Source organism: Bidens hawaiensis, unplaced genomic scaffold (genome assembly GCF_021521415.1).
Source record: "Bidens hawaiensis isolate Kalapana, Puna unplaced genomic scaffold, B.hawaiensis_p1.1 tig00084604_1, whole genome shotgun sequence".
Taxonomy (NCBI): Eukaryota; Viridiplantae; Streptophyta; class Magnoliopsida; order Asterales; family Asteraceae; genus Bidens; species Bidens hawaiensis.
In genome coordinates this window covers 15,001-28,419 of record NW_027506786.1, presented here as the reverse complement: position 1 = coordinate 28,419, position 13,419 = coordinate 15,001, and the positions used below count along the sequence as shown (strand labels likewise).

The 13,419-nt window shown below is 33.8% G+C and overlaps 1 protein-coding gene across 1 annotated transcript; it reads right to left on the bottom strand.

Annotated features, from left to right (window-relative positions):
- Nucleotides 1-2,689: 2,689 nt before the first annotated feature.
- LOC143618534 (uncharacterized) lies at nucleotides 2,690-7,068 on the bottom strand. The gene is made up of 5 exons (XM_077090719.1): nucleotides 6,668-7,068; nucleotides 6,329-6,556; nucleotides 4,156-4,701; nucleotides 3,949-4,082; nucleotides 2,690-2,916 (listed from the first exon to the last, which is right to left on the bottom strand). Exons 1-5 carry the CDS (start codon nucleotides 7,066-7,068, stop codon nucleotides 2,690-2,692), a joined length of 1,536 nt encoding a protein of 511 aa, XP_076946834.1.
- Between the last annotated feature and the right edge of the window lie 6,351 nt (nucleotides 7,069-13,419).

Sequence of the window (13,419 nt, the reverse complement as noted above, 5' to 3'; positions counted from 1 at the left end):
TGACTCCATGCGCTACCTAGTTGTCTCCTGAAAGACACGTAAAAACATTTGAATCAGTATAAACTGAGTGAGTTCACAAGTTTTAGTAACTTGATAAATCGTATTGCATTAATCATTCTGAAACATAATTCTGTTATCATCATTAAAACACATGCTTGGTAAAACATAACTCTATCAACATATTCTGATAAAATCGTTCCGCGGGTTACGCGCGAACATTTCTGGGAACTGTGCTCGTCTATGCAAAGTGGCGCTGCCACTACGAGCTAAAAATAAGTAATACCGTCCCGCGGGTTACGCGCGAACGTTTCAGGAAAAATGTGCTCGTCCATGCAAAGTGGCGCTGCCACTACGAGCTAAAACAACGTAATTATCGTCCCGCGGTTTACGCGTGGACATTTCTGAAAAACCGTGCTCGTCTATGTAAGTGGCGCTGCCACTACGAGCTAAAACAATATATTACCGTCCCGCGGGTTACGCTGCGGACGTTGTGCCGGAGAAAACAAGGCGCTCGTCCATGCAAAGAGGCGCGACCCCTACGAGCGGGCTCAAACCCATAGTACTGCCCCATGACCATACTAGGCACTCGTCCATGCAAAGAGGTGCGACCCCTACGAGTGGGTGGATCAAACCAAGCAGTCCCTACCCTTAGAGTTCCAATGGTAAAGTGATCACTTACTCGAGTTCTAGCGCACATACATCGGAAAACCTTAGATAACCATTCGCATTGCTCATCATGAAACATAACTTAAATACAAAATCGCTTGCATAACTCATAAGTATACCATGATAAATCATTATTTAAGTACGTGTCCCTCGCCCCGAAAACAGTTTAAAAACAGTGAAAACAGTGAAAATAGGGGCTGTGAGACTCACCTGTGGTTCTTTGTTAAGAGATTAATCGAGATTCGGGTTTTCTTGGTGTTGGCCTCGGAATCGAAGGTCTAGAATACGATTAAATAGCAAGAAATCTATATTAAGATCAAGATATATGGGTTGGAAAGTAGATCTCAAGGTTATAATCTCGGCTTACCTTGTAACAGGAACGGAATTGAAAATCAAATAGATGCTTGGGAGGTGATTCAGGGCAGATTTGCAGTTTTAAGAGAGAAGTTTGAAGTGTGTTGAGTGATAATTTTAGGTTACATATTTATAGGCAAATTCAATGGAACACAATCCCTTGATTTAGGGGATTGTAATCTTTTCATATCTAGGTGTGATGATGACAAAGTATGGAAAGTATTATTATTTATTCAAAAGTGGAGGAGTGGGTAAAAGATTCTGATTTTCGCAGGACATGCAGGTCTGTGGTTGGTGAAAGTAGGGTGGCTGATAGTTGACTGTTCATGCTACAGTGTGCTTTTTCAGTGCTTTAGACAGTGTACAGTAAAAAGTAGAAATTTTCTGAAACACGTTACTGTTTTCTTTTGGGCGGGAATAATCCCCTTTATTCTGAAGAATAGACTAAGTATTCTGCGTGTATAACTTTGTGCGCATAGCTTTCTGCGTGTAGGATTCTGCGTGTAGAATATTTCTTCGCTGCGGGTAGGCGCGTAACCTTCTCGCAGTTAGGGACCTTTGAGTTTCATTTGTAGATTCTCCAGGTGGTCTTGGTATTTCAACATAGTGATCAGTTATGTTGAAGTCAATTCCATCCTGGAGCTTCAAACAAACTAGCTCTCAACGTTCCCGCCGTGCGGGTAGGTTAGTTCCCTTCCGCACGCGCATAAACGATGTAGGATGCACCCGTCTTAGCATCATGCGGGATGGTCAACCCATAGACAACATAACGTTTTAAGTTACATGAAAACATAAAGCCAAATCATTCACGCATGGCGCATATAACATATGCCCACGCTGGTTCTTAACATGGTGCGCTCGCGCATGGCGTATATAACATGCACGCGCTGACCAACATGGCGCGCTCGCGCAGGGCGCACATAACAAATGCACGCGCTGACTATCATGGCGCGCTCGCGCAGGGCGCACATAACAAATGCACGCGCTGACTAACATGGCGCGCATAATATTTACAATCACCTAATTATTAGGTTGATTACTTAGTTTAAGGGGGTTGGGAATTTACCGGTGTCACAGCAAACAACTTGGTTTGTTCCATATTAGAGGAGTCACCGATTACATGCAACCTCATATTCTTGGTAAGTCTTAAGACTTTTCATTCTGACCATAAGTAGGACGAACTTAAGGAAGCATTAACTATGTGTTGTCTACTTCCGTTTTTAACTACTGGTAAAATTTGCCTGAAATCACCTCCAAAAACAATTACTTTACCACCAAACGACAATGTGTTACAGTTCAACACGTCTTTTAAAGTCCTATCCAGTGCTTCAAATGCATGTTTATGAATCATTGGTGTCTCATCCCATATTATTAATCTGGCTTCACTTACAAGTTGAGCATCATCAATTCCCGGCTTTATAGTACAAGTAGAGTCTTCATTCAGGTTTATCAGAATATGAAATCTAGAGTATGCCTTCCTACCTCCTGTTAATAACAAAGATGCAATTCCGCTAGAAGCAACATTTAATACAATCTGACCTTTGGATCTTATGCTTACAGATAATGTCTTCCATAGAAACGTTTTTCCAGTTCCACCATAACCATAAATAAAAAAAATACCTCCTTTATTTATTTCAACAGCTTTCGTTATTTCCAGGAAAATACATCTTTATTCTTTAATCAATAAAACAAAATGATTGTCATACTCGTTTTGAAGATCTTGCGGTTCATAATTAAGCTCTTCGTTGATCAAAAGATTGTTAGAGGTAGATACAGAATGCTCATCAGGGAAAGGCATGGTTTCAAAGTTTCGTAGTGTCAAAGCATTCCGTAGTAATAGTTTTTCAATCTCATACAACGTCAAGTTCTTTATTTGTTCTTCGGTAAGTGATAAATCTGTATAAAAAAAACACAAAATTATAACTTTAGTGTTAAATCTTTGTATAAGTTCTATTATAAAAAAAAAATTCTTAGCCACACCGGAAGTGATCAACATGAACCGAAATTTCACATCAAGCCAACGTTTAACTAAATCTCAAATATTTTTAAATAAAACTATTTAAATAAGCTACCCTTTACCAAATACATGGAGGGGTAATTTGGTTCTGTTACACACACACTTTCAAAAAGGGTCTTTTGATGTGAAGCTTCTCTAGAAGCAAATTTGATTCGTTGAAAATCAATTTTGTAAAAAAAGATGTAATTGTACCTTTATCAATGATTTAATGAAAATAAACAAAAAGTTTATAAAAACCTATTTTTAAAATTTCCATTATTTTAATCAATATAATTTTTGTTATGTTTATCAATTTCTTTCTAAGACACGCTTGAAGTGATCAACAGGACCGAGACTTCACATCAAGCCACCCTTTAACCAAATCTCTCTTTAACCCGAAACATGTATCTATAAATTCTATTATACAAAAAAGCAAATATTTAAATTGTTTAACCAAGTTAACTAACCTGAAGACTTTAAAGCACGTTGTTGATTGTAAAGAATACCATCCGACAAAATTTCCCAACTTTTTTCCCAAAAAAAATCGGGTCTGGATAGACAGTGAGACGTTAACATCGTGGCAAATAAATTTCTTAGATAACAGCCTGAACCGGAATTACTTTCTTCTTTAATTGCTTCAATATACTCCATGTCATCATTTAATAGGCCACACTCATAGCAAGCATCTCTAAATGTAGGGAATACCATGCCATTTACGGTGCGGATGTCCTCAAATGAGGTTGAACCTTTGACTTTGTTTAGTAGAATTCTTAGAAAATACGCTTCACCAAGTGCTGGAGAAACTAAATGAATTCTACTAACTGAGAACCCAACTTTTCTTCGTTCCCATCATTTGCCCTCTTTCTTCCATACAAGTTTAGAGGGAAATTCAATATAATTAAGTTCTTTTGCCTCATCATAAATATGATTACACTCCATCCAACATGTGAACATTGTGGAAGCCACCGTATCTTTATCAAGGATATCTTCAACATCATCATCTGGACCATAAAAAACTTGTTGCTTATCAGGAAGATGAAAAGGAAGTCTCATAACGGAAGGGTATCTGTAATGAATATCATATGAAAAAAATCCTCCATGCTACTTCACATGCTGAAAGATATCTACAATCATAGTACTCTTTTATTTCATCCATTTCTTCATCTTGATCATCTTCGTTACTATTTTTTACAACGGAAATTGTTGTTCTGTCCGGACCCTTGTTAATATATTTAAACAAATACTTAATTGATCCACTCTGATTGCACCATTCCACATTGATATGTCCCTGATATTTTCTTAAAAGCTTTTGGTTATACGAAACAACACTTCGGTTATCCAACTTTACATTAGACTTGACAACCAAATTTCCAGAATCTCTTCTTCTGTATTGTGGAAAACCCTTTGTGTCAACACAAGTTTCATCACAGAACTTCTTTGGAAAAATTTTTGAGCACCTTTTGTTGACCATACAGGAACATTTCATATTGTCAGCACCACACGGGCCATGGATCATAAAATCACTTACAAGTGTATACAATTCAGGATCTTCATTCTTGTCGGGAATCTCAGCGCAGATAAGCGGGTCAATATGCTCAACTGTCGGAAAGTTATTATCTGTATGCGTAAATAAGCATATGTGCGCATGAGGCAACCCTCTTTTTTGAAATCCGCCGTATAAACAACTACATATAATTTACGAGAAAATAAGTATACTTATTGTTAAATAAACATAATATAACATTAAAATACACACATATATATATACTGGATACGGGTAGCAATTTGAATATTTATATGGCAGTGTGTTTTTTGGGTTTCATATGACTTACTGTGATTGGAGTAAGATGTATGTTAATCTTCATATATCAAGTAGTTGGATGTTAAATTACATATGTTTATGATGTTTATGACAGTCAAGCATGGTTCTTACTTAAATGAAGTTAGTTGAATGTTTTGTGAATGATTATCCATAATATATGTACATATTTAGCCATTAACTGCAAACTGATGATGACTTGCAAGTGTAACATCATTTCCTCTCCCACCCATTTATCTAACATTATATTTTGTTAGACTCATTTTCCAATTAAAATATGTTAGCCTAGTATTTATTTAGACTCATTTATTGGATACTGAGCCGAGCCAGAATGTTTAAATTTCGAGCTCGAGCCGAGCTCAAGCTGACCATGACTCATCTTCATTTGACTCGTGAACCCAGCAAAGGCCATGTTATTTAGTGCATCCCAGTTCTTTTGTGGGCCTTAAAATGCAATGCATAAGCTTGTTTTTTCTTTGGGAATTAAAATCCGATAACCTTTATTAGGCAAAATATAGTTTGAATATTTTCAAACTTTCAAACTACTAGGATAAAATGGACCAAACTTTTTAATCCGTTGTAAACCATTTTTCAAAGACGAACTGATTCACTAATCGATCCAGGCTAAACCAGACGAAGTCATGAATAGTTATAAAATTTACAGTTAAAAGGAAATAATAAATTACTTCAATTTAAATAGCTAATTTGGAAAATGAGTCTAACAAAAAATAATTAATATGTACACGGGTCCTTAGCCTAGTATATATATATATATATATTACAATGAAAATATGTTAATAGAAAATGTAACGGACCTGCTTGAACTTTTCTGAGCAATTCCTTTTCTTTCAAGTCATCTAACTTGATTTAAAACAATCTACACAATATATCAGGCCTGTCTTGGGAATTAAGCGTCGTGTCTTTAAGAAACCTTTTCACTTCTGGCCAATTTGGATTACATGTAAAAGTTATGAGAAAATCCGGGTATCCAAACCACTTACAGAGAGACATCGCGTCTAAATAGTTCTGCATCATGTATCGAGTACCACCGGTAAAAGATGACGGTAATATAATACGTTTTCCAACATTTGAAACATCTTTATTTCCTTTGTTTTTAATATTTCTTAGTTTCTCAAAACATCTCACATCTTAGAACCTTCTGCTCTCTTCGAATGAAATAGAGCCGTTCACTTTCGATCATCGTATAACCATCAACTAATTGTTGTTGAAACAACCTCCTTCCATTTAGAGTAGTAGAAAATTCATCATCTCTGTCTTGAATTCGGTAAGAAAAATATTCTCTCATCGTTGTTTTTTTCGCTTGGCATCAGAATCTTCATCAATACCCCAGTGAAGAATGTTGACCGTATAATTATCTTCGCCATATATATGTATCAATGGATATTGAAGGCCAAGGTACGAATGATGAAGTTCGCTTACCATTTGTAGATGACCTTCTTGAGTTTTTACAATTATGTCACGATTATTTATACAAAGCAGCAACTTCTGAAGCAGTTGGTAAGTTATAAGTCCTTGCATCGTTCTCCCTTTTACCAATAAAGCGTAGCTTCAGGTCAACAATTGGATTTTCAAAAAAACAATCTCTTGCCATTCGATAACATTTAACCAACTGCTTATGCGTATCTAGCATGTGCTTTAATTGTTTTATAATTTGAACATCAAGCACATTTGAAGTTGATGAGTCGTCATTACCAGATTGACTGAAAAAGTTATGAAAAATGATTATTAATATTTGTAATATCAAATTGTGATAACAAAATAACGTGTAATAAGTTTTGATAACTAACTGAAAGTGTTGTTTGAATACATACTCAAAAATGCTTTGTCGATTAGAAACTTCATTATCTGTATCATATATGTATAGTTGAGCAAACTTTGGTTTTGAACCGGTTGCTGGTAGAAGACTTCCAATGCTATGATATTTTTGACCGCTCAGTCTGAAAATAAACAGAGCGTTACCTTTATTAATTGACTTGTAAATTTTACCACCCATAGATGTAAAGGAGAACATCGAATTGTAGCGACGAATATTCTTCCAGAAGAATTTGCTCTTAGCATTAGATCCACTAAAAAGACTGATGTAATCTGCTGGCGGTTTCTTTAATTTTGGAAGTTGGACCCTCCCATAGGAACAACAAAGGAAATAAACTATGTTACCACTTGGTCTACGTCCCCTTTTGGCTTCGTCTTTCCACAGTTTTGCATGACACATCTCATATATAACACTTTGATCACCATGATCCAAGTAATCTATTTAAATCATAAAAATGTTATATATGATATTTTATACAATTAGTATTATGTAATCACTTTATTATAATGAAATAGATTGGGTATTTGAATTCATATAAAACCTTTTGAGATTCCTTTGAAAATATCTTTAACAACTTCTTGATCAACAAACTCTTCTTCTGTCAAATCAAAGCTAGGTATGTCACTTGCGCTTATTGTATTCCTTGTTAGCTTTCATTTTCCAATAGGTATTTTCCTAAAAGAGCAGTTTGTAGTGAATGCCGATGCACTCGCTGATGTCCCGACATTAGAAAACAATGATTGTGTTGATATTCTTGGTGTTGAGGTTGGTGGTGTATTGTTCTTATTGTAAGTAACTACAAATAATATTAGATGAATTAGGAATCTAATAAGAAAAGTAAAGTATATAAATATGAAAATTTTGTTTATTTATGTAAAATATTTTCAAAAACTAATAGAATCTTACCATTGGTAATGTTAGTCATTGGACTTGAAATGTTTATAATGGGAGAGGATGAACTGCAATTTTTTTAGAATGTGTTAAACATTTGTGTGAGTTGACATTTTCTTTATCAAACGGAGCATGCATCTTTGAGTTCGTTGATATTAAACCATATTGATTTGCTCGATCAGCTGAAATATAAACACAAATATACAACATTATTGTTATTATATATTATAAGGAAATACTTTGAAATTCATAGAATATTATAAGGCAAGACTTTGAATGTAAAAGAATTGGACTTATAAACTGCAATTTTTGAAAAATTATTAAAAACATGCAAAACTAGATGAGAAGAATGTTGTTTTACATAGCTAAACCTGTTCGTTGTTAAGAATTTTTCTTCTTTTTCGTATTTCTTTACAATAACTTCTGTCCATTGATATCTAAAGGGAAAACACATAAACAAACAATGTTGTATTCAAAAAATATATAATTCATGTAAATATGTATTTAGCAAGTAAATGTTATGCAACATAGTTGAAAACAAACATAATAAAAAAAGATTGAGATACACTTTTTTGGCAGAATAGGAATTACCACCAAATGCAAATACAATATGCCTATTCACCCCAATCGATCACAGGCTAGAAGGCTTATACCTTTTATTACCTTGTAAAAGCCATCACATTGAATATTAGGGTTTAAATTATGAAGGGCGGTGACACAAAATTTGAAAAAACAGAGCGACACTTGCGTCTTTGGTTTAACAAATTAAAATAGGCTGGCAGTTGGTATCCATCGTATGTTATGAACCTATAATCTTCTTGTTTTTTTTTAAATATATCTTTTCAAAATATATGTTTATTTATTTAAATATTTTGAATCTCTCTATATAATAAACAAGTGGGTTTAAACAAAATTCTCATTTTATTTTTTTACCAAATTTCTTTGAATTGCCACATGGCCTTTCCTAATTATTTTTTAATTATTTTAACTCTCTATATAATAAACAGGTTTGGTCCATCAAATTCTTCTTTTATTTTCACCAAATTTCTTCAACTTTTTACATGGCATTTCCTAATTATTTTAATTCAATTTCAAAATAAAACTTTTGATGCCTATTAAATTTTTATCATCCTAATTCACATGTTCTAACCCTTGCAATCACCATATACATATTACATTGAAATTCATCAATATTTAAGGTAACTATCAAACCTTTGTAATCGGATTCACATAATCAATTGTTCACCTTCATATATTCCATCGGATTAACAGCTTCAATCGGAGTCAATCGATTCACCTACACATATTCAATCGGATTTAATCGATTCATAGGTTCAACCGATCAATCTTCTTAATGTGATTCATTTAATCTGAAACATGTAATCTGATTCACGTAATTGATTTACATGTAATATGTTGTCTTTCAATTGAAACTCTAATTCTATGATCATTATATAACACAAATTATTTACTTAGAGATATATTACAAAAATTTAAAGTATGTCATCATGTAACATCCCGTTTTTCGGGTTCCGGTTAATAAACGAAAGTATGAGTTATTATGAGTCGGGCTAGTGTTGGGTTAAATGGAATTGGGTTATGGACTTGGGTTAGAGGATAAGAGGAAAGACCATGGGCTAAGCCCATGATCCATAAATATATAAACCATAAACACCACTTAATTCCTCATTTACACATATTCCATACACCATTCAAAACACACACTTAAGCCTTCTCTCTAATCCTCTCCTTATCTTAGCCGAAATCGAGAAGGAAACCAACCACCGATGCAAGGTAATGATAGTATGTTATTGTATGAGGTTAAAACCGTTGGATATAGTCACGAAACGACAAGCCGACACCGTTAAACCGTTTAAGTCACGAGATCCGGATGGAATCGGGTATAAAACGAACCTAAGATGAGCTTAGGGATCACCCTAGCTCAAATCTGGATTGAACGGGATGAAAAACGGTGAAAAACGAGTTAAGACTCGTTTTTCCGGCAAATCCGCGGTTTTCCGGCGGAAAGGCGGCGCCAGAAAAGTTATACGAAGTAAAGAATGTCATGGAATGTTCTGACATTCCCTGACCTAACCCTAGTTCGCTTTGGGAACTTAACGAATTGGAAGGTAATTCGTTAGTTGATTCGCATAAGGGAGCACAACGAATTAGCTCTAGTTCGTCTCAGATTCGTTAAGGGAAAAGGGTAACGAATTACCCTTGATTCGTTATGACCAGTTCGTTAGGGGAGATGACGAATTAGATGGACTGATTCGTTAGATGGACTGTTTCGTTATGAACTGATTCGTTAAGGGTCCAGTTCGTTAGAAGATTCAATTCGTTACAAGGACCAGTTCGTTATGACAAGACAATTCGTTAAGGATAAGTAACGAACTAGAAGTTTAACAGAATTACAGAATGGTCCCTGGACTTAAAGAAGTATGATATAATTACAAAATGACCCTTGGGCTTTAATGATTAATGAAAGATACCTTTAAAGGTTAAAGTGTAACGATTAACTAACCGGTAATAATCCAATGAAGTAAAACCGGCTTAGATACGTAAGATTAATTAAGTAGATAGTAAGAAGAGCTAGAGCCGTATTTAATATATGTATGATTATACAATTAGTCGTGCTCAGCTAAGGAAATGATTAACTATAAACGATGAACGTAATCGCGTTCAGGTGAGTTTCTAGCCCCACTTCATTGTTTTGTTTTCGGGGCTGTGTGCATACTCGATGTGATAGTTAATACACTTACCTTAAGTGGTAAGTGGATGCCTTGTATGATTTATGTATGATGATTGCTTGATGGTGGGTGAAAGATCTTCGGATATTGCATGTACCGTCAGGTGGTAGTTAAAGATATGATTGATAAGTATGATGTAAGATATGATGTATGTATGAATATATATGATGTATGCATAATGTATGTATAATATGTTGATGGTACATGAATGCTCTTCGGAGATTGCACGTATTATCAAGGAAAGTATGTAAGAACAGGTATGGTGCAGTTGCATGAAACAAAGGGACCAGACCCTAATAATATCTGTGATGGTGGGGACCAGACCCTAATAATATTTGCGATGGTAGGGACCAGACCCTAATAATATCTGTGATGTCGGGGACCAGACCCTTTATAATATTTGTAATGTTAGGGACCAGACCCTTATAATATATGTGAGGTTGTAGGGCGGAAGGCTCTTTAAATAGGATGGATAGTTATATATGAAAAGTAAGATGATTAATGTACACCCCTTCGGGCACGTGTGCAAGTATGAGAACATATTGTAATTAAGTAGAACTCACTCAGCGTAGCTGACTTTTAGTATGCACGCATGTGAGTAGATTGAGGCAGCTTGCATAAGAGGAAGCACATGGCATGAACTTGAAGAAGCTGGCATCTCAAGAAATGTTATGTTATTTTAAAGACAATGTTTTATGTTTAAATAATTTAAATGCTCGTTAAGACAAGAAAGGATGGTTATGTAATATGTTGGTTTGAATGTTTGAATATTCCGCGAATGTTTTTAATAACTCTGATATTATGAACTGTGTTTATTAGTAAATCCAACGTCCAAATGTGAGGCACCGGTAACGGGGCCTTACACATCAGTTATCGATAAGTATTATTTAAATAAAGACATATTATATTTAAAAATACACAATAAAATGTCCAAAAAAGCAAGTTAATATAGTACAAGATTCAATGTTTAATAAATTAACGAGTAAATGTCATCGAATATGCAATGTTTGAATTACTTTTATTCTTAGTGGATTGCTTTCGAAGAATTATGGACTTCTATTGTTTTTAAGGAGATGATTTGTGATAACAAAAAGAATAGCCCATACCAAATATCTTATCAGTCTTCACATCATAATGCAACTTTATAGCACCCTTATTATACAGTTAATTATAAGTAATTATAAATGACCGGCTTAAGTTCATGTTTAGTTTAAAATAAATTTGGTCAATGTATTTTTTAAGTAAAAATGAGTTTGGCTCAAACAAGTGAATAATTACTTACATTTTTTTGCGTCTAATATTATTTTTATATTTAACTGTAAATATATTTTTATGTGAATTCCTTGTCAAATAAAACAAAAGGGAAAATAGAAAAAAACAATCACTTTATAAGTAAAAGGTTTTTTTTTTCTTTTTGGTTTTTAACTTTTAATATGCTAGCATGTTTATAATTTTTTGTAAAACATTCTCATATTAACACTTTCTTCACAACCAAGAATTCCACATGTAGACATTATGATTTCTTATGTTACAAGTCTATTTACAGATTTAATAATTATCAGTTACCTTAAAGAAATTGGTTTGAAAAGGGTAAAAACATGACTTTTGTGAATTGGAAATAAAAGAAATTGGTTTGAAAAGGGTAAAAAGATGACTTTTGTGAATTGGAAATAATGAATTGGTTTTTCATGCTCCATATATTTTTATGTAGAAATGGATTTTTTATTTTATTTATTTATTATTTTTTTGGGGTTTGATGTTTGAAGCAGTTGAAACAGGATTTTCGTCACTTAAAAAACAAAGAAATAAATTTAAGATCATGATAAAGTTTAAAGATGATCATTTTGGATCTACATTTTCTTTAACCACAAGTGTAAGCCACAAATTACCAGCAACATATTGTAAATGAAATTCACATATGAAGGATATTTATATAATTTTTTATTTGTTATTTTTGTAACATAAAATTAGGACACTAAAGGTTATACATGTGTAGGGTGAATATATCAAATATTTAGTTTCGAGTTAAGATTTTGAGTGCGAGTCAAGGTCCAAGGGCAGTTTAGGGATTTGTGAAAGTTTGGTTCGTTTGAATTAAAAGTTGCAGATTTTTGTTCCTAAGGTAGTAAGAAGATTTTTTTGTCTCAGTTTGCTAATATTTTAAACACTATATTTGTTTTTAGCATTATATTTATAGTTTGTGCATTTTCAAGAATTTAGATTTTTTGATTAAGCCGTGTGTCACACGGGTTCTAACATAGTGTTTATAATATAAATATAAATTGTTAACCACGGTTTTAGCAAATGGAAATTGGGTATTTTATTGTATTATGTCAATTTTAATTTTTTAATGTTTGTGATAAATATGTGGGAAGTTTGGATTTTTCTTTTGTAGGTGTAAAATGTGAAAACAAATCTGAATCTTGTCCTACCATTCACCGGATTCTAAAGTTTCAAACATAACTTCGTATGCTTTCGCATAACTTTGAAGTTCCATTCTCGAAATGGCGTTTATGGAAACACGCCCACAATATTCAATATAGCCATGAACTGGTGCGGGTATGACATCCGTTCGTGGATTTCTCTCATCAATGCCTGTATTTCACTAAAATGGTAGCATTGATGCTTTTAGTAATGAGAGAGTAAGTTCAGTTGCTCTACATCTTTAGGTAGAATATGCTCTCAAGAGGTAGGAAGCTCAGTCACAAAATAGACTGGAAGGTTTGGAGGTAAGTTTAATAATTTTGCATAGTAATATGTGTTAAAAATCACTTTTACATAAACAAATTTTTACTTTAAAATGTTTACAGGGAGACGAATTATTTTTTACTTGTAATTTAGCTTAAAAAGGGTATATACGTATTTTTGTAGGTTTGTTCACGGAGTTGAAACAAAAATTATAGCTTTTGGAACCTCAGTTAACACCTTTGCCAGGACGGTTCGTTTCTTCATTGGACTTGCGGTTATGACGGCGATATCAATAGCCGTTGCACTACATGAAAGTTTAGTATGTATTAAGGATTTGAATTTTGAAAGTCAAAATGTTTACTTGATTTGGTTTATGTATGTTAAACGGTCAAATAGTTAAATAGTTTAAAGGAAACGGGTC